At 26.8% G+C, this 25,328-nt stretch overlaps 2 protein-coding genes across 3 annotated transcripts in view; both read right to left on the bottom strand.

Moving 5' to 3' along the window:
* The window catches only part of LOC107456926 (tetraspanin-18B), a 54,209-nt gene extending 41,393 nt beyond the window's left edge, over window positions 1-12,816 (bottom strand). The window contains exon 1 of one of the 2 annotated variants that reach the window (XM_016074914.4): window positions 12,576-12,816. The gene's annotated coding sequence lies outside the window, so the exon portion shown is untranslated. The remainder of the gene's footprint in view (window positions 1-12,575) is intronic. The other variant, XM_043045317.2, reaches the window with a different exon arrangement.
* A 1,034-nt stretch (window positions 12,817-13,850) lies between these two features.
* On the bottom strand, window positions 13,851-21,206 carry LOC107456914 (uncharacterized). The gene is made up of 4 exons (XM_016074893.4): window positions 21,055-21,206; window positions 18,485-18,611; window positions 16,052-16,359; window positions 13,851-13,969 (listed from the first exon to the last, which is right to left on the bottom strand). Exons 1-3 carry the CDS (start codon window positions 21,064-21,066, stop codon window positions 16,103-16,105), a joined length of 396 nt encoding a protein of 131 aa, XP_015930379.1. The 5' UTR covers window positions 21,067-21,206; the 3' UTR covers window positions 13,851-13,969; window positions 16,052-16,102.
* Between the last annotated feature and the right edge of the window lie 4,122 nt (window positions 21,207-25,328).

The raw sequence follows: 25,328 nt of genomic DNA, 5'->3' as shown, positions 1-25,328 counted from the left end.
ATAAATAAAGTACAAATGCTGATTAATTAGATATAAGTTAATCGATAATTTTTTTTACACCCAGTAAAGCTCATTTAGCTTTACTGGGTGTAAAAACATAAGGTAGCAAACATAAAACAATTTGCTATTGTTTTATGTTTGTTACTTATTATTATTGTTTTATTTAAGAATTTATAAACATCAATTAATATACTAGATTAACTATTGTTGGTTTTTTACCTTTTTTTAGAATGTTTCTTATTCCTTAAATTTAATTAAAATAGAAAATTTTTTATTAATTATTTTAATGAATTCAACGAAATAAGAGATGTGTCTCTTATACGTAAGGCACAATTTAAAAAAAAAGTTCGTAAAAAAATTAAAACACATTAGTTTGAAAAAACGTAGTTAGATTTATATTTTTAAATATAAAAATAAATAATAAATAAGATATTAAAGAAAATATTATTGGAAATAAGTTATAATTCTGAACATAAGAATTTCTGAACATTTACACTTTACAGTAGATTAGAAAATCATTAATTTTTGACGGATCATATGAATTATGCTAAGTTTTAAGAAAATGATTGGGTATGAAAAGTCTTAAAAGTCTTTATCTAAAAAAGACTTTTAAGAAAAAATAATAATGCAAGAAAAGCAATTACGGGAAGTGATGCGCTGAACTTCCTAGTAATTCTTTTTTAATTATCTTTTAAGTTACTTAACTTATTTTGCTTTGCAAATTTTTATAATTATAATTAAATTACATTTAGAATACTTTAATAATGTATTTAATTACTTTGTATTTCATTAGTTAATTTATTAGGCAATTTATTAGTTATTAATTTAAATTAAAGATTAATTGAAAAGTAAATAACTTCACTATTTGGATAAAGAAAAATAAGTTTTGATTCTATTGGAGAATAATGTTGAAATGAATAAACACAACGCAATCTGTTGCTTATGGCATAGAGAAACAATATCTGGTAAAGTTACTGCACTATATGGTAATGACATGTCTGGTAAGGAAAAAAGAACTTAATTTTGGTAATAATATTAAAATATACTTTATTTAAAGCATTCTTAAGGAAACTTTACATTCATATGGTTACGGTTTACCGGAAATTCTGGTTTTCAGGTTGAAAATTCTTATTAACAGACGTTTGTAAAAAATAAAAAGCGAATAATTAAATTTAACCAAATAAATGGCTTTTATTAAAAGCTTTAAGGTATCATGATAAAATTACCAAATTTTATCACATATTTTAAAACCATATTTAATTATTAATTTTATCAAAATTATTAAAATAGCACTTCGGTAAAAAGTACCGAAGTTCATGGTGTTCTGAAGGTATAAATGTGCACGGTGTTTCAAAGGGATAAATTTTATCATATTCTGGTAGATTTGACTATAATTTTTTCTCGTTGCTCTTCCTACACCTGCATTTTAAAATTCTTGCATCAATCTCTGAAATGATTTAATTTCTATAAGTTTGCCCTAAAGTGCTTCGAAATTTAAATGATTCAATAAAGCAGGTCATCACTTTGTCTTTTCTTAACACACAAGAAAAAGTTCAATTCAACAATATAAAAATGGATGATGGAATTTGCCTTTCAAAACAACTTAATTCAGGATAAATCAATTTTAATTTTTGTCAAACAGCATAAATTATTTCAATAATTATGTTAAGCCTCGCACATAAGAAAGCTTCAACGTACATCTACTAATTGCACTTATTATCACTCATCCCCGTCGTTGATAAGTTAAGCCTAGCTTTTCTCCGCCCTAGTTAAATACTTAAATTGTAAGAGTCCCATAATTGTTCGTTAATTCTATTTCTTCAAGTTAAACGCTTTTTAACGCTATCCGCTTCAGTAATTGCTCACAATTGGTCTTTCCTTAGTAAGTTTTAACTAAATATATAATTTGCATTTTTTTTTCTCCAATTCTCATTGAAATTTTGAAAGTGAAAAACAGCGAGTTAATTTGAGGAATAAACAAGGAAATAAATGTCTAAATTAGTAGCTAATAATGCGGTAAAAAGCAATTGTATTGATTAAATAGCAGAAACCGGTATTTAAGTTGTTCAGATAAAAGTAACAAAACTTTTCATATTAAAATTCAAACACCGATAAGTTGTAGGAAAAAATTTGATGTTTTTAAAATTTATTGTAAATATTTTTTAAAGATGTTTATGACAGCTATTTTTAATATTTTTTTTGTACTTAACGAATCTACTCTATTTATATTTCATATTAGTTTATTAAGCAAGAATTTCATTCTAAACATCAGTATAAAAGTAATAAAAATTCAAGGGTTTCTTTTTCCATTGAACTAGCACTAAAAACAAACGTATCTCTTAAAAACGTACCAGTTTAAACCAGTTAATGGCTTAAAAGATATATATATATATATAAGTTTAAAAGTAGAGAAAAAATTGCAGAACAATGAAAAAAGAAAAATAATAATTTGAAAAAGAAAAAAAAAATCCTTNTTATTGAGATATATATATATATATATATAAATGAAGTAACATCGTCTTCGGTACATCATCAGTGATTTTACTGTGATTATTGCTGTAAAATTACGGTATATCAGATTTTTCGTTCTGTAACACGTTCCATTTAAAGCAGATTTTACAGCCATTTAAACAGATTTTACCGGCACCTAGAGTACCTGTACTTTTAACTGTAATTTTTCACCGAGTAGTTTTCGCTTATTTAAATGGTAAACCGTGGCTCTGTCATTTTTCGTGAAATATGGCGTTCTTTTATTAAAAAATATATTTTAAACAATTCTATAAGCAAGGAAATATACATCTAGTGGACCAGTAACGAGACTAACATTGAAAAAGTTTTGTGGTTTTTCGTTCTCAAATGTATTCTTAACACCGTTGATTAAGTAAACATATTTATATATTGTTCTTTACTAATTTAAATATTGGACAAAGCATGCAGAATATTATAAAAATAAACGCACACGCTTTGTGTATTTAAATATGGTTCACACCACGCAGAGTAAAGCAGAAACAAAGCTATGAGTTTTATTTACTTAAGAATGTGCCAATATGTGGAATAATGTAAAAATAAATGTCTACGTTTTTGTTAATTCAAATATTGCCTTAGACATGCAGAACTTGTAACTAGATTAACTAGAGATGGTATGATTTAATATTTTCCTAACAATTTATGAATAAGTGGTGAAAAAATATTTTAGGAATTCTTATTGCTCCAAAGAGAAATATATGTTATTTGGTGCTTTAATAATTTTTAAAATCCTCGAATTGTTTCATCTTTTATTTAAAATTTAAATGCTGTAACAAAATACTAAGTTGCAACTATTTTTCACACCATTCAAATAATATATATTTTTAAAAAATGTTCAACTAAAATTCTAGTTAAAATTATTAAAATTGTTCGGATTCAACAGTCCTAATAGTTTTTACGAAATTATTCGACTGTTATTCGAAGAAAAAAATGAGTTTATAGTCAGCTAAACAAACATATGGGACTGTAAGGAATTTAGATATTAAATAATACACTCAAATGGCTTTTTATGACAAAACCACGTCTTTGTGTTTGTCTTCTGCGGTTAAAATAAAACGTAAATTTTAGCTTTTACATAGGAAGTTCTGTTTTATTTAACTTCGCTTTTGAAATATACTCCTTTATTGGAAAAATATAAAAAATGTAGATCTATATTTTTTAATTTTGACTTATTTTTTTACGACTTTCTTAAATAATTTTTTAAAAAACCAAAAAAGTCTTTAACCCTACACGGAAAAAAAATTCTGGTAAAATTACATTAATTCTGAATAATAAAATCAAAATATACGGTATTTCAACAATTCATTTGATAAGTTTTCCACTCATACGGTAACTGTTTACCTGAAATTCTGGTTTTGAAAATTATAGTTCTTATTCGCCTATATTTAGTAAAAAATACATAGTTGAAAAGTAAATTTAACCGAATAAATGGTTTTTTATACCATTCTCCAAGGTATTACTAAAAAAATTACTGAATTTTAACCCATATTATAAAAATATGCTTTATTTTTAATTTTACCAGACCGCTTCGATAAAAATGACCAAGCTTTTTTTAATCGAGACAGAAACATGGGAAATGTTACCATATTCTGGTTGTTTTGACCATATTTTTTTCTAAGTGTTGGAGGAATCGTTTAAACAAAGCATAGAAAAAAGCATTTGCAATATAAATGTATGCATAAATTTTGAAATATACAGAAATATAAATTTGAAACATATCAAAAATTTAAAAATACAATGATTCACAAAAATTAATGCATATTTGCTTTGTATAGTAAGGAGAACAGCATAATTATTTACTACAATTAAACAGGAAATTTTTCATACTTAAATATTATTCCGATATTTCGAAAAGCACATAAACCAAAGCTTTCTAAAATTGTATTATTTATTTTACTGTAAAATTTGTAGAGACAATAGTTTTCGGAAACAGATACGTGTTTACGGAAACATTTTGTTTTTGTCGATTGGTAGGCATTTTTATAAGCTATAAAGTATACACTCGTATCAGATAGTGCTTGAATTTTTCGTTCTGTTTTTCCTAAAGAAACTAAACTTAAATGTATTATTCTTCACTAAAACATAATGTAAATCTGTTGTTATTCAATAAAGAACAAAACTTTTAATTTTAATCTGAAACTTCACTTTGTTCAGAGTTTGCATAAAAACGAATGCAACTTTTGAGTACTTTCATTTTCTGTGGAATCGCTCTGAGTGAAAATGAATTGATAGGAAAACAATGCAGTTGTATACTAACTGATGTGATTCATCAATTTTAGTTTATATGCAGCAGTTGATAACAACTCCTTCGCGATGCATCATGTATGCAATAGTGAGTCGAGGACTATTTTTAAAAAAAACGAAGAAAAAATAAAGCAGTATACGTGTAAATGGCTGTGTTTTTTATTTGGCTTTTTTACTTAAAAAAATTGACCATAAACATTTTTATTGCTATTGCGACACACATAATGATTGCGTAAAACAGTTTCTTAAAAAAGTTTTGATAACTTGTAGGAGATAAGCTTTATTAGAAGAAAGTATTTTTAGAAAGAAAAATTCTTAACAGTAAAGTATGTACTAATAATTGCATCGAAAAATCGTGAAAGTAATTGCAACTGTCAAGATAGTATTTAATATTAATGAAGCTGTTTGGTTTATCGATATATCGTGAAATATCAATATTTTTTTCAAAATAGCAATGATAATATTTAAATTTTCGCGATAGGTCGTGAATACATTTTTTTTCCATAAATATCCAATTAAAATAATCATTGATTATGACAATATTGTGTTCGATATCAAATATGATATCAAATATGATCGTGAGAATAATTAATATCAATAATTGTATAATATGATAATGTTGTAACATTTATTAAAACTACATGTATCGAAGAAGATAATATCATGAATATTATTGATAATTATCTGTTACGATAGTTTCATGTACCGTGATAAATAACATTTAGGTAACAAAAATATTGACCATTATAAAAGGAATGTAAATAAAAGCAATGCAATTCTACTGATTTTTTGCCTATATCTTCCTTTAACACTAGTAATTGAGTTGGGTGAAAAAATAAAAACGAAGAATATTCTCAAAAGGGAGATTGTAATGTAGATTTTACAAAACTTCATAAAAAAAGAAAACTTGAAAAAAGAACATTGTGGAATTCCGGAGATGGTTGAAATTTACTTACACTTATAAAAAGTATGCTTGGAATTTGTTAACGACAAGCATTCCTTCTTTCTTTTTATTTATTCTTCTTAATCGAAATCTAAGAGCAATAGCCCTTCCGTTTGATTTCCTTCTACAAAAAATTAAACTCTATATTTTTATGAAGGATTTAGTGTTCTCAATATTCTTTGCTAGATTTTGATAACTTTTTCTGAATTAAAATATTAACTTCTAACCAGTAATAAGTCCTGATAAATTTGGTTTACAGATAAGAACATCAAAATTCTATATTATAAGCGACATTTTTAGAGCATCCTGTTACACAACAGTTCATCAACTTAATACATTCAATGTTTAAAGTTTGAAGCAAACTTTTTCGTAGCCAACCTAGTCGTTCCTAATTTGTAACTTAGTATTTAATCATTTTTGATGTGTTCTTGTCTAGAGAATGAGCATTGGATTCGAACGCTAAAAGTGCATCGACTTTTTTCCTGTAAATACCCTAACTTAACTTAATAATAATTCAACGTAATGAAATTTTTATCGGCAGTGTAACTTTTTTTCTCCAATTTTTCAACAAATGTACAAAGCAATAAATTTTTTTGCATGAATATCTCTTTTCATTCAACACATTAACATATTAATTTCCACAATTTAACAAGCACAACATTATTTTGTCTTAAATCTCCCCATAATTAAAGTAAGTTTAAGAGAAAATTCGAAAAACAGTTACTGTCTTATATTAGCGGAAATTTTTTGGTTGGTTAGGCCGAAATTTCGGATCCAATGTTATTGCAATTGCATTAAATAACGAATAATTTTGGAGTGTACACTGTAAAAATTCCAGATCAAATTACTGTGCAAAGTTCCGACATCTTAAGTGCCGGTACTTCATACCGTAATGTCCATTTTTACTGGGACGATTTAAGGAATAAAAGATCTTATATGCCACTAATATTTACAGTAATGATTACTGTTAAATCACTTAACCAGTCTTGCTAAATAAATATTATTGTAGAAATTACGGTACAATATTTTACGGTAAAAGTGGATTTTGCGGATGATGTTCTATACCGTGATACGCTTTATACTTGCCGGTACTTTATACCGTGATTTGATCCAGAATTTTTTACAGTGTACTAAATACATCTTCAACATACCTGCTCAAATCCTTCACTTTTCGCAATCTGTAATTTGAACATGATGCAATGATTAAAACTTAGCTCTAAAAGTTTCGTTTTTGGACGCTATATGGACTATGAACGATATTTTGGATGACCTATGTTCGATATTTTGACCATTTTCTACGATTCATATTTCATATGGAAATAGATGGTGTTACAAGGAACAGCTGCGTGAATACTTCATTGAAGTAGCATAGTTCTGTGAAATATTCTTTTATGGTCAGTATCTTACATAAGGTATTTTAATTGTTGTTTTAGTAGAAAAACGTGACTTTAATTGGAAAAAAATAAAGTCAATTCACTAACGTTCCCCTTCCGCTATAAATATTCCATTGTGGTAAAAACTCAAACTGAAAATACGAATTGAGATCAAATTCAAAAGGACAGATTACAATTGCTTCATTTAGAGATTAACGAACTCGCCAGTAATCCAGCCTAATAATGGCAATAAATGGTTTTGATAGCCACCTTTGAATTTTCCTCCTGAATTATTAGACATAATAGCCTGATATAATGTTAAAGGCGTGATTTGGCGATATTAGCGAGTTTTACACGATTTGAATGGTAGCGATAGCAACAGTTCTTCATATTATTTAACGTCTGCTTTTAGATGCAACGTGATCTCTGCTTCAGATGTTCAAATACATAAAAGTTGGAATTTATTACTTCTTAGAGTTCAATGATTTACATAAATTTGAGATTCATGTCTTCAAATGAGTGCAGATTGAATGATACAACTAGGATTATTTTGTCATACTTGTTGAAGTGACACTAAATTTTTGACAAACTTTAAATCTATTACACCTTTAAAATATTTCTTCTTTTTTCAATCTTTATTCGCAATTTTTAGTATAATCAAACGAAAATAAAATTTCAGCTTTAATAGCACATTTAAAAAAAAATTTGGAATTTAATTTCTTTTTAATTTAACATTAAAATTAAACATTACTTAAAAGAATCTTTTCTACCAAATGATTTGATTAGAAACTATGCTTACCACATAAATTTTCATTAAATAAGAAATATAATGAAATTCGAAAACTGAATTACTATTAATTTTTTTCTTTATATCCAACAACTGATTTTTCCCATCCCTGCTAGCTTCGCTCATTACCCTCAACGATTGCTTTGTAATAATTTTTATTCCTTGATGATAATTTTTCATTAAAAATTTTTTTTCGATTGTTACATCAAAATTAAGAATTATTCAAATTTTATTGATTTCTCTTATTTGATTACCAATACTATTTGTATGAAATTTCAACTTATTTTGCTCGGTTTTTATTGTAACTTATTAATCCACAAACTTGTTTTTCTTTTACTAATTATTACTTAGTTTTTGATTTCCAAAATTTTTAATTAATTTAAATTTTATGCTTGAAAAGCTTAGAAAGGGGGCAATGCTAAAGAAAAATTTGGACTTAAAAAAATTAATTTAATTTAAAATTAAAATTAAGCATTACTTTAAAGAATCTTTTCTACCAGATGATTTTATTAGAAACTATGTTTATCACATAAATTTTCATCAAATAATAAATCTAATGAAATTTGAAAAATTAATTACTATAATTTATTTTTATGTCCAACATCTGATTTTCCCTATCCCTGCTAGCTTCGTTCATTATACCCAACGATTGCTTTGCAATAATTTTTGTTCCCTGATGATAATTTTTCATTAAATAATTTTTTTGATTGCTACATCAAAAATAAAAATTATGCAAAATTTATTGATTACTCTTATTTAATTACCTATACTATTTGTATAAATTTCAACCTATCTTGCTCGGTTTTAATTGGTGTTCAGAGAGGTGATTCTTCGAAGCATATTAACCCATTACTCCATAAACTTGTTTTTCTTTTTCTAATTATTATGTAATTTTTGGTTTCCAAAATTTTTAACTAATTTCGGATTTTATGCTTGGAAAACTTAGAAAGGAGGTAATGCTCGCTTTTCGTCTGCTGTCTTGCTGCCCATCTGCTTAGTATAGGCATTTACCGAGGATGCTGGTCGATTGTGTGACAAAGGAAACAAGCCTATGGATAAATATCATGTGCGTGTCTATTTGTCTCCATGGAGATACGGAATCTTTGAGATATTGAGAAGCAAGTGCACTTATGGGGTTATAACCTTCGTTTGCCTCAACTTTTCCATTTTATTGTTGCTGTTGCTTTTTTGTTTAAATTTTTCTTGTTCCTATTTTTGTTCATAATCTTAACCCCTCAAAATAAAAATAAGAAAATAATTTTTGATCACTACAAAAACTCGTTAAATGTTCAATGTTTTAATGTAATGCTCAATGTAGTGTTTTGGTTGAGTTATCTGCCTTTCGGTAAAAGACTCTAAGGTTAACTGCCAATCGGCAACGGAAGAGTGGAAATAGAAGAGACTATTCAACTGACAACGTGAAATATACATAAATAAAAAGAAGTATTTACAAAATATATAAATGCAAATATATATGTTTCAAATATAATAAGTGCAAATGCATATATGTGCAATATATAAGTTACGAAATATATAAGAAAAGGTAAAACACATCATTTCTCCACCTCACTCCCCCATGTGAGCTTCATCGGTGTTCAGAGGGGTGATTCTTTGAATCATATTAATTATAATTATAATTAAAATTATGATCAATTAATAAGTTAATCACTGTGAGGAGAGTGGATATCAACAATGTCAAACTTCATCTATCAAAAGGAATACCCCATAGAATCGAGTTAACATGTCTTACATACTAGTGAATTGGAATTATATCTTTGTAGCGGTAGACGCACTAAAATCACTAAATAATTAATCAATATTTAATAAATAATTAATAAATAATTAATAAATATTTAATAAACAATTAATAAATAATTAATAAATAATTAATAAATAATTATTAAAAGACAATATACATTATCTTTAGATGTTTATCACCAAAAAGATTATTAAGTAATTAGGAAAATACTAATTATTAGTTGCGCAACTAGTATTTCTTTGAAATTTTCAATACTTATTTTGTTAAAATTATTTTAGTTGCATATAGTGACTTGGCACAGTTTCAGATAAAATTAATTATAAAAGAGAAAATGACATTTTTAAAAATTTAGTAATTTTAAATTGCAACACAATATGTTTAACATTTAATGTTTCATAATTAGCAATTATCATAAACTTATGCTATAGTATAATAAAGGAAAATCATTTTCTGCTTAGGGCCTTTAACTTTAAATAATAATCAAAACTAAAAACATAATTATAGCTGAGAATATCATTAATAAGGAATGTAAAATAAATAATTGCTTACAGGAAAACAATTAAACCTTAAACTTTCTCTAATATGGCGCTGATGGCAAATGTCTAAATCTTATTTACACGATTATGATCATATCATGTGGTTTTTATGTAAAATGAGAACACGAACTAAAAATTAGAAATGACGAAACAAAAGTTTAGGACGTTTTTTTTAATGATGTATAGAGAAAAATGTAAATTTGCTTACGTTTTCTATTTTACGGTCGACTAGATATTTTCAAGATGAGTAATTGATTTAACTTGTTTTTGACAGCAAGGATGGTACAAGAAGTCTCATTTTAATCTTAGAATTTCTCATCACGCAATAAAATCCCTTTCCAATCTGATTAGAAGTGATATAAGCCGTTCTGTTTGAACCTTATGTGCTACATTTGATAATAGTTAACTGCCTTTAAATGGATGCAATTACATGGAGTTTAAAATAAAAATGAAACATGGCTTACATCATGTAAAACTATCAATATCTAATTACTTTTCATTCCAATTTCCTTTTAAATCTTCCCTTAAATATATGATATAGATTATAGTTTTTTTGATTTTTAAATATCAGTCATAACTACTCTTGTAGAGCAAAGGAGCACACACGCCGGATTTTGAACTTCTATCTAAGAGATACGGCAGTCACACATTGATAAAAATTTCACTATTCATGAGAAAAGTTTTATTATGATAATGTTTGTGACATTCTGAAGGAGTGCATTTTAAATTAAATGTTTTATTACCAAACTATAACATTTTATTACATAATAGAAACTTTTTTGAAATCATGTAGAAAGGCTTTTAGAATATTAAAAAAATCTATCAGTGCATTTTGTGTTCAATGGTTGCCACTTTACAGCAATAGATATATTTTTTTTATTCACACTAAAACTTAAATTCATTTTCCTTTCTGATTTTTCCAGAGCTAAAAAAGTTTCACCCCATGCAGCCACAGATCTAGCAAAAATATCTACATCATCGGCGTATGCCGAAATGAGTACAAATTTATAAAATATAGTGCTTCCATTATTTATACCAACATTTTTGATTTCTCCATTTCTTAATAAATAAATTTTACATTCTGCTACTTTTGGGGAGAGTTTTATTCTCTTAATGTTCCAACCAGTTATCGTGAACCAACCAGTTATGGTTGAACTTAAACGGAAACATGACTCACTTTATCATCTTAAGGTAACAGTAAATTTGTACAATTGTTCAATGATAACTGATTTTTCTAACAGTAAATTATTCATCCATATAATCATCGGGCTAAACTAACTTGAGTTATATGGTTACAAAATTGCCGAGTTAAGTCAGACTATCATAATTTTTTAACTTGATTAAACGATAATTTGATTGAACATGGTTCAATTTAACACTTGAGATAACAGCAATTTCGCAACAAACTACTGTTCAGCATTTAACTGATTTATGTGATAGTAAACTATGTATCCTAATAATTGTCGAACTAAACTAAATTTTACAATATAGTTTAAAATTTATCGAGAACTAAGTTGAACTAAATGTAAAACATAAATACACTATAATTTGATTGAACTTGAGCGAAAACATGGTTCAATTTTACATTGTATTAAGGTAACAGCAAATTTGCCCCAAATTATTATTCAATGTTCTACCGATTTTTCTGACAGTAAACTATATATTCTAATAATTATCGAACCAAGCTAAATTGAACTATATAGATTAAAACTTGTTGAGAACTAAATGGAACTAAATTATCGTACATTTTAAATTTAAATATACGATAATTTGATTGGACTGGAACGGAAGTATGGTTCAATTAAATTCATTATTAAGACTATAGCAATTCTGCACTAAACTGCTTATCCAATTTTTTAACAATACGTCCTAATTTATTGACATCTTAAATTATTATTTAAAAACTCACGAGAAATATTAAAATAATAATTTCAATTATAAAATATTTCTTTCAGAATATTTCAATCAATTTTTCAATTTAAATAATATTTAACTTCAATTTAAATAAATTTTTAGGAATAAAAATATATCATTGTTACAATAAAATATATGCACGAATAACAGTTTATCTTCTAAAAAATTCCCTTTCTCCAATACTCTTTAAAATAATAATTTCTGGAAAAATAATAACTTTTAAGAATATTTTCAATTTCAATAAAAAGTTTTAAGGATAACTATATATCATTAATACGATAAAATATATTACCAAAAAGTAACTTACCGTTTCAAAAATTCTTATATCCAATGCACTTTGAAATAAATGTCACTGATAACAATTTAATTAGATTTCTCTAATCTATTCTTGTCATATTATATGAGACAGATAAAATGCGAAATGAAAAAATAAATTCTAAGAATAACAATCTATCATTAATACAATAAAATATATGATTGAAAAGCACTTTACTTCGCTGAAAATTCCATTATCCAATGCACTTTAAAATATTAATTTCATTAATAACCATTCAATTAGATCTCTTCAATGTATGCTTGCTATAGTTTGTGAGACTTATAAAATGAGAAATAAAAATCCTGAAAAGTATTTTACGATCAACGTATACCTTTACCTAACTTCCGGACAATATAGGGATGCCTCATCCCTCAGTATCCGTTTCCGGCAGCAGACAACGAAATCAAAACTCATCGTCTACTATTTTGACCATAAACGCATTCAGCTAGAATTCATACACCGTGGTTCCAGTCTCTTTTTTTTTTCAATTGCATTTCCGAAACTGGACAGTTTTTTAATCAGGTTTCATTGGTATATTACACTTTACACCCTATTATTGTCTCTTTTCAAGGCCGCTGAAATAAACTTTTGAATAGAGTTCGTTGGTTTTATATTCTTTATGCTTCTGAAAATAATTTCAGATGAAAATTTGTAATGCCGTTGGCGGTGAAAAAGACGGATACTCAGGGGTGTTGCGAGAAAATTTTCATTATCCATCCTTTTCGTTAACCAATTTTGTGAAAAATGTTCTTTAATTTAAAGCATTTCGAAAACTGCTGGTCGAAGCAAGAGATCGTAAACATGTAACAAATGTGTTCCATTCTATCAATATTTTACGCGATAAACGTTTTGTTTTATGAAAAATGAGTGTTTAAAAAAACAAATTAAGTGTACGCATTTTCTTATTCACAATATCTAGGATTAGTATTTCGCCATCTCATTTGCACTTTCTCACCTTCACAAATTAAAAATTATGTCGACTATATCGTTCGAAATTTATAAACATGTGTGATAATGTAGTGTTTATTGTCAAACATGCAGTATTTATCGTCATGAAACACTTGTTTATTATTAAAAGTTATTTGCCTTAAATTTAAAGTATTCTTAATTGTAGTGGGAAGGATATGTCCCCCATCTTTCCTCTTCAGCTTACTGTAGAACATCTTTCTCAAAATCGTTAAAATAAAAGATTTAAAATATAATTACGTTTTTGAAACTCAACTCTAAAAATTGGGTCGGCTAATCAACGAAGGTTATAAGAAAAATATTTAAAAAAAATGGTTGAATTAATGTACTGCTATTGTATACTATAATGCACCAAATTCGCTTTAGGTGTAAAACTGTTTGTGGATTTTTTAAAATGTTACACGCCTATAATGAGTTAGTGTTTTTTGTGTATGTACTATAGGAATTTTTTTAGGAAGTCATACTTTAAAAAATAAAAGAACAATATAAATTGCTTAAAATATTTATTTCATTTCAGAAGGTTAAATGGGATAAATTCGTAGTTACAACCGTAATTTTTTTTCTTTCTACCTACATGCTGAAGAATACATGAACTTTTGTGAAATCTGCAATGAAAAAAGAAGAAATTACTGTTATTATATTTCTCAAAATATATAGTATATATGGGTCATTCTCACAAAAACAGTCATTTTCATGTCCCCAGTATATTTTATGTTTGTTTTACAACTTACGGAAAAAAAAATTCAGGGAAAGTGTCCTTCAGAATGCAAGCTAACAAGAGAATAAAAATAAAATTATCAATTTTTATTTTTTATTTATTTTAGGTAATTAAAATATACCAATATGTCATTCCCTCACTTGTCCCCACTGCTGATTTAAAAAAAGAAAAAAATTGTTTCTGAAATAAAAATTTTTTTTTTTCAAATTCGTGTTTTTTATTTCAGAATACTGAAATATAGAATTCAGAAAATCAATTTTAAATTTAATTTCTGATAAAAATATTAACACAGCACTATTTTAAACTTTGTCCCCAGTGTTTCGCGTCATTCCCTCACAACAATGTTCTTATCACCTGCAATCTTCTTAGAATAAAAATATTTTAATAAAAACTTCAGAAGTTAACAACTGGCATCATAGAACAAAATTGCAGTATGTTTCCATCTTCAACTTAAAGAAGCTTTGCTGTGGAATAAATTTGAATGAATCAAACCAGGTAAAATTTTTTACATTTGTCATTCCCTCATGTCATTTTTTAGAGTAAAATAAAATACAACTTCATCGAGAAAGTGGATAATTATATGTTGCTTTCTTGTATGAATATAATTGTATGTGATTGACTTCAGAAATTAATTAGGCCTAACTGTTATTTTTAAATTTTATTGAATTCGTCATTCCCTCACTAGTGTATAAAGTGAGGGAATGACGCTGAAGTGAGGGAATGATTCAAGATGAGTATATTATTAAATTTTTTTTTGTTCAATCGTGCCAGCCAATTTTATTTCCCAAACCTGTAAAAACTATTAAATATATAAGACTAAATTATAATAAATATTAGATATACTTAGTATGTTATCATTTTCAAACTTTAGGTAGATGTAACTTAGATAAAAACATGTATTAAAATAAAATATCATTCCCTCACTATTAGTGTCATTCCCTCACTTTTTAAATAGTGAAAATAATTAATTTACTTATTAATTAATTTGAAAAATAAATTAAAAAATTAATAAATTAATTTATTAAATTAATTAATTTATTTATTAAATTAATTAATTAATTATTAATTATTATAAATTAATTAATTATAAATTAATTATTTAAAAAATTAATTAATTTAAATATTAAGTATAATTTATAGGATATATACTTTCTTTATAATGCCATTACATATTTCTATTAATATAAAAAGTTTCAGAGCTTTTTATTCACTTTACTTTTTCGGGATTTTATGAACTGAAAAATGACAGTTTTCGTGAGAATGACCCATATAATCTTTGAAATGAGGTGATATTTTTGTAAATGTAAAGTAACAACTATAAACATTATAACTTTGTTTTTTTTCTTAATTAAGTTTTTGATGCAGAATTCATAAAAACTCCATCAAGTCGATAAAATTTACACAATGTTTAATTTCTGTAAATAATGTCAAGAAAAATTAAAACAAACTAAAATGTAAGACTATCAATTAAAAATAAGATTTTTTATGTCTTAAAACTTCCATATAATATAAATTAATGTTATTTTTTTAATGAATTTTTTACTGAATGCATTTTATCTCATCAACTTTTGTAATATTTCATATCATGAACTTATGCTACGTGAAATATTTAAGGCAGATCAACTTATAACTTTTATTTGTGGGGTGAATAAATCTTATACTTTGTGTCTAGGTGATTACTTTATTTGAGAGATATAATGCACTGAATAGTGAAGACTGATAGGAGGAATTCATTTTCATCATTGCCACAAGCATTTCATTAATCTCTTCAGTAGTGCATAAATAATAATAATAATAATAATATTAAATAATAATAATAATAAATAATAATAATAATAATAATAAATAATAATTAAAATAATAGTAATAATAATAATAATAATAATAATAAATAATAATTAAAATAATAAGTAATAATAATAATAATAATGAAGCTTATTTAAATAACTCTGATAAAGTAACATCCTACCAAATTGATCATCTGGTTTCTTCATTCTTTCCCATCCAAAAATACCTCTTCTTAACCTAACACATTGAGAAGTCCTCCCAATCCTGAGTTTCTTCCAGCTATTCTACTGGGTTCAACGTAGGGTCTTTGAGGATAAGGTCTTGCCCTGAGCGGATAACCAGGGTAGAATGGCCTAGCTGGGTTGACAGGAAATGGTCTCGGTCGAATACCTATAGGTAACCTATAGGATGATCCGTAAGCGGGCAGCCATAGCGGAGACGGAATGTAAGGGTATCTTTGGTTATGACTAACTCCAACTTTTGCATTATCTGAAACAAATATGGAAACATTTTCAAATGTAATTTACTGATTTTGTCATTTAAGAACAAAAAAGACGATGTGTAAGTATACAAATAATAGAAGAAGCATTGTAGGTTTGATCCCCGTTATTTTTTTCATTATCTACTAAGATGAGCACTATACCAAACAGAAGCACTCGTTGTTTTTGCCCATTCATTTGAAATGAAGGCAATATCATACTTGATGCCATTTTCCCCCAGGAAATTAACTTTATCTGTTACTAGTTTTCTTTCCTCTTGCTTCAGCGGTCTTTAATTTGATACTTTGCGGAGAAAATGTGGCAAAAACTACCAGAACATTTTAAAATTTCCCATGCTTCTAGCTCTATGGGAATAACAAAAAGATTTTACCGAAGCTCTTTGTTAATGAGTTTGGTACAATTAACAACAAAATATGGCTTTATGAGATGGGATAAAATTTGTTAAACATGGTAAAATCTAGTTATTTTATCAGGATACGCTAGAGCATGGTATAAAAGCAACTTATTTGGTTCAATTTACTTTTCAGTTTTGTATTTTTTTTCCAAATGTGTGGTAATAAGAACTATAATTTGTAAAACCATAATTTCCGGCAAACCATTCCAACAATGGCTTAAGTACCTTATATTTTGAATTAATTAAGGAGAATTACCTCTTTTTTTTGGATAGAAATGTCATTACTTTCAGTACGGTAATTTTACGGGGATTTCCTTCTACGTGTAGATTAATTTAGTAAAAATCGGCATAATTTTTGTTAACTTTTACTTTGTTAACGACTATTTATTTTTTTTTTTTTTTACAAAATAGCTATTAAGGTAGGTTTGGCCTTTCGTATCATATTTTTGTTATATTTTTATCTTATATTATATTTTATTATCCTTTCAAAAGTTTTGGTTGACATACTACTGTAAAAAAAGAAATTGAGAAAAGACACTATTATAATTTCCCAAAATATAAGGAGCTAACGAAATCTCGAAAAAGAACAATCAAAAAATTCAAAAGAATTGTCTTTAGATAGTTAAGTTTGCTGGTTTGCTGGATAATTTTTCATTAGTAAATAAATAACTGAAATACCTTTAGAGCCATCTTGAAATTTGGACAGCAATAGCATGGAAATTTTTTTTAACTCCAATTGTAAAATTCATCAAAAAAATTTTATGAATTCGTGTGGGATGGGTGTCAGAATTTTTCATAAAGGTAATGTATTAAACATTTTTATTTATAATTTCACTCTTATTAATAGTTTTAAGTTGAATTTCTTTTTCCATATTTCAAAAAAAAAATTTTTGAATAAAGGTAGGATTGCCTCACTTTTTATCAGTGTTTTGAATTTTTTTTTCTCCGTGCTTTGATTTTTTTTTAATTTTTTTGCATTTGAGTAAAAACATAAAATTTTTTAATCAGTTTTAATTAATTTATTTTAGATTTTAGTCATGTTTTTTTTCAAAATGTGCTTCTATCGCATTTTTATTTACACATGTTTATTTCATTCTGTCATATGAAAAATTCTACCTATAAACAGAGAAAAAAATATTATAATGATTTTCTGCATTTATTCTTCTACTAGTTATAAAGAATTACTTTATGCATGTATTCCCCTTAAATATGTATTTTATTCAAAATTGCATAAATTCAAAAGAATGGAAAATTTTGGGAAAGATAATATATCATAATTTACTTTTCAAAATGTACTTTTGTCTTCATTAACACAAGACTTCTTTAAAGAATGTACATCTAAGCGTTTTATACAACTGTAATAATTCAATTTTCCAAACGATTACAGCGAACATCAAAAATAATATTAAAAAAAACGTTAAACTTGCCAATCTTAATTAAGTAGTTCAGCTTTTCACCGTAGCGTGGGGCGGAAATAGTTTGTTTCCATGTGGTTTCATAATACGTGATAAAATTTGGTAGTTTTACCATGATAACTTATAGCATGGCATGAAAACCATTTATTTGATTAAATTTTCATTTAGTTTTGCATTTTTTACTAAGTATGAGGCAATAAGAACTACAATTTAAAAAACCAATGTCATTACTATTCAGTACGGTAATTTGACAAAAACACTCTTTCTCCGCTCAGTATTAAAGGAAGTATAAGAATGTTTCTTACTGATAGATGACAGAGCTGTTCTGTCTCCATTAAAACTCGTTCTTGAAACGAATCCCCATTGAGGATAGGCCTCAACTGAATGTGCATGACTTTGTAAGATTGCAACAAACACTAAAATGAAGCTTATCTGAAATACATATCTAGAATTAGAATAATGAAAAAGTAAGCAATTGTACATTTTTTTATATATAGGTGCTCTATAGTAAGACAGTTGATCTCTGTTATCCAGACTGAGCAGTTCCTGAGAAGTTCCTAAATGGTGGTTCGCGCAACCCCGGGGTTGCATGGAAGGGTCACAGGGATTCCAAGAGTTCAAATTTTAGACAGGGAATTGATTTCATTTAAAAATATCCTTGATTCATTAAATTGAAATCGTAGATTCATAATATGAATCAATTTAAAATAATTTAACTGAAATCGAATCTATTTTAAATTATGCAGTATCAAAGATGTAGAATATTTTTTTAATTGATTATATTAAATTTTCTTTCACTTATACTTTTGTCTACGAAAAATAAAAATGTTTCTAAGACTTTGAAAATGGATTCCAAATTTTCAGAAGACAAATTCATTAAAGACATGCGTCAATATCAGACATGCGTTTGCTTGTAGGAACCAAGCTTATAGCAGGCTCTAACGTTTGATTTTAAGTATCTGACTATAGCTTTTGGTCCCAATAAATTTTGATCGCAAAAAGATTCGCTATCTTGTTTTTCAAAAAAAATTATAAAGAGCTATGTTTGAAAATATAAATGGATCACAATATTTTATAATAAAGAAACAAAATTTTCAAACACAAAAATACGAAAGCACAAAAAAGTTACAAAGCATCGAAAATTAGCTGTACTACTATTCAATCCATAAAATAACACTTAAAAAAGTATGGTGCAAAATATGGTAACATTTAACATGTTTATAGCTCTATGGGAACGCGACCACGAAGCTTAGTGGTTTTTACCAAAGTGCTTTGATTATGATTGTGGTGAAATTAACAGTAAAGTTTGGTTTTATAAACAGTGGTAAAATTTGTTAATTTCAGCATAATACTTCAGAGCATAGCATAAGTATAACTATTTATTCGGTTACATTTATTTTCCAGTGCATTTTTTACTAAATGTTTGGTAATAAGAACTATTATTTTTGAAGCAAGAATTCCCGGTAAGCCGTTACCATATAAACAGAAAATATCAAAATGAATGGTTCAAAAAACCTTTATTTTGGTTTTATTAAGCAGAATTCTATTTTTTTTTTTTTTTTTTTTTTTTTGCCAGAAATATCATTACCATACACTACAGTAATTTTACTAGAATTTTTTATCCGTGTATCACATAATCCATAAAAAAAGGACAAATTTATAGATTATGGGAAGGGGGACTTATTTTCCAAAGATTTACTGATTACTTTAGTTTCACTGGAAGTAGTCTTATTAAACAGTAAAGATTCAAAAATCACCAAAATTTTATTTTATAACTGTTGTTGAACAGCCGACCCAATTTTTGGGTTTACGGCTATTAATGTTCAACTCCGTAGCCTTAAAATTTTGAACCCAATCCAGAAGACAAGGGAATTCCTGGATCAAATATTGGGAGAAATTTGTCTTCGTGGAGGACTTTTGGATGGAACTAACCCGCATTTGCGTTACATGAAGAGGAAGACCACGAGGACTTTCCACGGTTAGCCTGACTGCGAAGGGATTCTAACCAGTGATCCGTCTACCACTGAGGATATTTCACATCAGCACCGTGGTCGATGCAAGCCGGATGAGGTTTCGTATCGACCAACCATCGCTGGATTCGAACCCGGTTCACCTCATTGAAAGGCTAACATTGTATCCCCTGAGCCATCGCGGCTCAATCACCAAAATTGCCGGAACCGAGTATCCGAAAAAAAAGGTTCTAATATGCAGTAAATTGTTAATTATCCATCTTATAATTAGAGATAAAAAATCGCTCATTGGGTTTTGGTGATAGGAGGGTTAAGAAGGTAAAATATTATTAACTTACATACGACAATTTAAACATGTGAGGTATTGGTTCCGATGCGGTTTTTCATTCTTGAAAAATGCTGCTTTCTGAAACTGTCCTTCTGCGTTTTTTAAAACATATTTCATTCCTATACGTTAATCACAATAAATTAGATTTAAAAAGCGTGGTTTTCTTAAAGTTAATTTGAAAACTTCGTGCAATATTTTGATCAATTTTGATTCATCTTTTTTCTTGCTTTAATTTAAGTCACTTTAGTAGTCAATTAAATTAATTAGTCAAATTCAGAATAATCAAATTTATGTTTATTCGTAATAACTTAAGCATTCGGAATAAAATGTATTAGAAAATTCCTTTTTATAAAAGTTTAACTAGTTTAAATTCGCTTCATTCAAATAATTTAATAAAAATAATAAAAATTTCCATAATTGCTATTATTTGGAACATTTGATTTTAATTACCATGAACTTCTATTAAAAATAAAAATAAAACAATCACAACGGAAATAAAAAGAATGAATAGTTTAAAAGTTATAAATAAATCATCATTTTTATAAAATAGTTAACGATTAAAAAAAAAGAAACTTACAGTGGGAAACATTGTTGAGCTTTGCGGAGAGAATTTAAAAAGCGTATTTAATAAACACTTCTCTAGATGGGCCAATTATCAATGTACTAAGCATTCACAGAAATTATTTTGCAACAGAAAATAGACAAAGAATGTATATCAATGTAATTGATAGTCTGTGAACTCGACCTCATAAACATTCCTATAAAATACCTAACGGCATTCCTATAATATTTTATTATATAACATAATTAGAATTTAAACTATATTATATAAAGCTAATTTGTTTCAAAACTTTTCTTCTTTATTTTTAACTCAAAGGTAAATAATGTTTTGCTGGTATCTTTTTTAAAGTAATTTAGCAAGAAAAAGCCACATGATTCTTTTTAAAACTATATTTTGATGGTGAAAATTTGAATAGTTTCGTGTTGTACATAACAAAAGAAAAAGTTTTTTTCTTGTCACCCACACTATGTCACATGGGGATGATGAATAAATAATGAATAAATTAAAAAAAAATCCTTTTACAATACAACAAAAAAAATTTCGTTCACTTATATTGGAAAATGAAGGTTCGTACATTTTCGGAAGTACAATAGTATAAGTCGAGAAAAAAATTAATATTTTTAATATTTTTAGTAGTCCAAACTTTCAATCACTTTCCTGGCCAAACTATTGTGAGACAATATTTTCCAGATTGGAGTTACCTCCCATATTACAAGGATCAACAATCCAAATCCTTAAGGAAAGAAAACAAGGTTTAATTAGAGAAAGTGAGTGTTTTTTGTGGCTTGAAATATTATCTAAACATATTAATAAGTACGCGGATGAAAAAAAAACTGACACAATTATTACGGTACTGTATGGTATTGACATTTCTGGTGAAAAAACCTATAATTCTGTTATTAAAAACCAAGATATACGGTATTTAAACCATTTATCAAGAAATTTTTCCATTGGTATCATAACGGTTTACCGGAAATTCAGGTTTTCAAAAATATAGTTCTTATTATCCCACATTTAACATAAAATACGAAATGAATTTAATCAAAAATTGAAATTAATCGAAAAGTAAATTTAATCGAATAAATGATTTTTTCTAAGATATCATGATAAAACTACCAAATTTCACCACATTTAATGAATAAATTCTTTCACATATTATTAAACCATATTTCATAATTATGGTTTTCCCAAAATTATCACCAATGTGTTTCGGTCGAAATTACCAAGCTTTTTGGTATTCCCATAGAACCATAATTACGGTTAATGTTACAATATTCTGGTAGTTAGGACCACATTTTTTCTCGGTGCATAATTTAAATTTAGACTCTTAGAATTGAAATTAAGCAGTAGTACGCGACAATCTAAACATTAGATCAAAAGTTATTAAAGATGTTCACTTTTTATTGCAAGAAATTGTGTATCGATATTTCAAAATCTGCAGCCATGTTGAACGAAATCTATAACAATCTTAATATGGGGCACAAAATTGAAGCACATTATCTGTTTCTATCAGTTGAAGCAACTTGAAACATTTTAGAATTGATTACACAACAGAACGAAAACATGGTTCAGTTTAAGTCCTGATCAAGATTACGGCTGTTTTGCACGATACTTTATTAATTGTGTCGATATATGCCTTTCAGTTATGAGAATTATTTCGTAATGTATTCATGGGCTCGATCCACGCACGGTTCAGTGTTTCTACTGTAATCACGGTTCATAATTTTTGACAGTGTTTGTTTTTGTGTTTCAGTTGTTTAATATTTTACTGATGACTTAAATAATTAGTATCAATAATAATAATAATATATAAGAAGATTTATAAAAGTTTTTCGCTGTTATGCGCGATACAAATACATACACAGATATAGATCGAAGTTTACAGTTAGTGCCAGGTTTATTAAGTATTTTTAAAATTTATTAAGTATTTTCAGGAGACTTTGTGAATCCTAAAACAAAAAAGTATAAAACAAAATAGAAATGAATAAAAATATTTTTTTTATTTATGCTTCCTTTTTTCTTTTCATTCTTTTTTTTAATTTTTTTTAAGTAGTGCGAAATAAAATATTGGGTATAACTCATAAGATGCGAGTTTTCTTAATCTCAGATAATTTTCCAAATACTACTGCTCATTTTATAAGATTATGTTAGAATAAATTGAAAGAAACTTTAATACGAAATTTCTAAGGAAAATAAATGAAAAAGTTGATTGTTTTTACACATTGCTTTGACATAATAATAGTAACGTCAATAAGGCCATCGATGCTTCTTCTGCTTTCTTTAAAAGTTAAATAAGAAATTTCGTAATAGATAAATGTTTTATAATCTGAATATAATGCCAGGAAAATAGACTGAGACTATATCAATTCGATTCTTATAAATTATACCCAATATTTTCTTTTCTTCTAATTCCTTGTGAAGAAAAGGGAGGGATAAATAAAGTTTTATAAGTTAAAGGATAAAAAATCATAGTGAGAAAAAAATTGTTTAAAAAAAAATCACTTAAAATTTAAATAACCGTCAAATAAATTAGAATCTTAAAAACACTCGTTTATAATCATAAGTAAAAATGGGCCTTACAGCATTTCAAACTTCAAGTTTATAATTGCATTTCTACGAGCTGCAGAAAGGCCCACCAAAGATATTCAAGTAATATTTTGTAAGATATTCAAAGAATATTTTCATTTTCAAAAAATTTGAGCTTCTTGGCAATATTAAGAGCAGCGCAATTTGATTTCAAAACTTTTGAGCATCTTTGAAATATTAAGTGCAGCAATGGTAAAGAGGTCAAGGTATTGAGCTTGCAAAGTGTGAAGTGTAAGGGTTTTATTTCTGTTGGAGGCTTGAAACTCACCATTTTCGACAGATGGAAGCCACCTTGTTTGGTTAAGTCCATTATGCTTCATCGAATTCAGTATTTTTTTAAAAATTCTATTTCACAGGAACTATTTGACCGATTTCACACGAATTTTGTATTTTGCCGTAAAAAATTACATTCTTTAAAACAATGTAAAATATTGCATAAAATAACCGAAAAGTAGACTAAGACTATATTAATTTGATTCTTATACGTTACACCCAATATTTTTTTCCTCTTTTTCTCCACAAAAGAAAATGCTATGTTTTCAATATTGGTTATTCTTGTTAATTTCGTTTTCAGATTAATCGATATTACGTTTCCAAATATCTCCGACTAAAGTTTCAGAAGCTAACTCATTTTGTAGAACAAGTCATTTTAATCACCCTAGATTTAAGTGCTGAATAAAAAAAAATTTTTTTTACGTGAAATGCAATTAATAACATTTGATGCAAAAACTATCGAAATATTTATATTTAATTAATAATTAAAGTGGTTAAACTTAAACTGCTTTTTTGGATTCAGTTTTATTTTTTTTAGATAAATTTATTAAAGCATTCCAACAAATTATTACACTAACTCAATTAAAATTGATGTACTTTTTTCAGTAGGGATGTTTTGAACCAAATAATTTACTAATTGTAACAATTTTAGGCTTAAATTACGAAGTTTTGATTAAATATTTGAAATATTTTTTTAATGGCATCAAAAGAGCATAAAATTTTGTTAAACTTTTGAGAAATAATTTCATAATATCGAGGTACTCAATAATGTTTGTAACTTTTCTAATACACTGCAGGGCAATTCCACGAAAGTGTCAACTTTTAAGTGAAATTTTTTTTTATGAATTGCATATTTTAATTTTATAAATATGTTCAAAAATAGCCGAAGTCTACATATTATTGTTTAATTTTTGATAATTTTAAGTTTTTTGAATCTGGCAGCATTCTAAAGTAATCACATGGCTGACAAGTGAATTCTTCACATTTGTGCTCAAATTGTTTTCTTGAAAAATACTTATAAAATAAAAGAAATGTATCTTTCTTTTGCAATATTTTGATAAAAATATGCATATAGTACAAAATTTAAACATTTAAAACATAGCCTTTAAGTCATTTTAAGTTTAATATATTAAATAAAAGTAACTTTTTTTTGTGTCATTCCGTCACATGTTTTAGTATATTTTTTTAAATAGCAACTGCGTTTTTGAATGAAAATGTGTATATTTTGGAATATAAAGCAGATGTGGCATAAGAATCAATGAGAAATTGTAAAATTCTATGCATTTGATTATTAACTTCCAATAATTAGCGTGACGGAATGACACATCTTCGGCGATGGAATGACAAAACGAGTCCTTGAGAAGCTTAGTCAAAAACTAGGGAATTATTTTTTTTTCAATTAACCTAATGGCTAAAACAGCTGTTGAAAG

Source organism: Parasteatoda tepidariorum, chromosome 6 (assembly GCF_043381705.1).
Source record: "Parasteatoda tepidariorum isolate YZ-2023 chromosome 6, CAS_Ptep_4.0, whole genome shotgun sequence".
NCBI lineage: Eukaryota > Metazoa > Arthropoda > Arachnida > Araneae > Theridiidae > Parasteatoda > Parasteatoda tepidariorum.
Note: the sequence above shows the minus strand (reverse complement) of the source record. Positions and strands in the feature narration are given on the sequence as shown.

What these genes read in the sequence shown, in the direction of transcription:
- LOC107456914 (XM_016074893.4), bottom strand. An exon ending in AACAGCTCTGTCATCTATCA is followed by an intron (nt 16,360 to 18,484) that starts GTAAGAAACATT and finishes TATTTGTTTCAG; the next exon opens with ATAATGCAAAAGTTGGAGTT.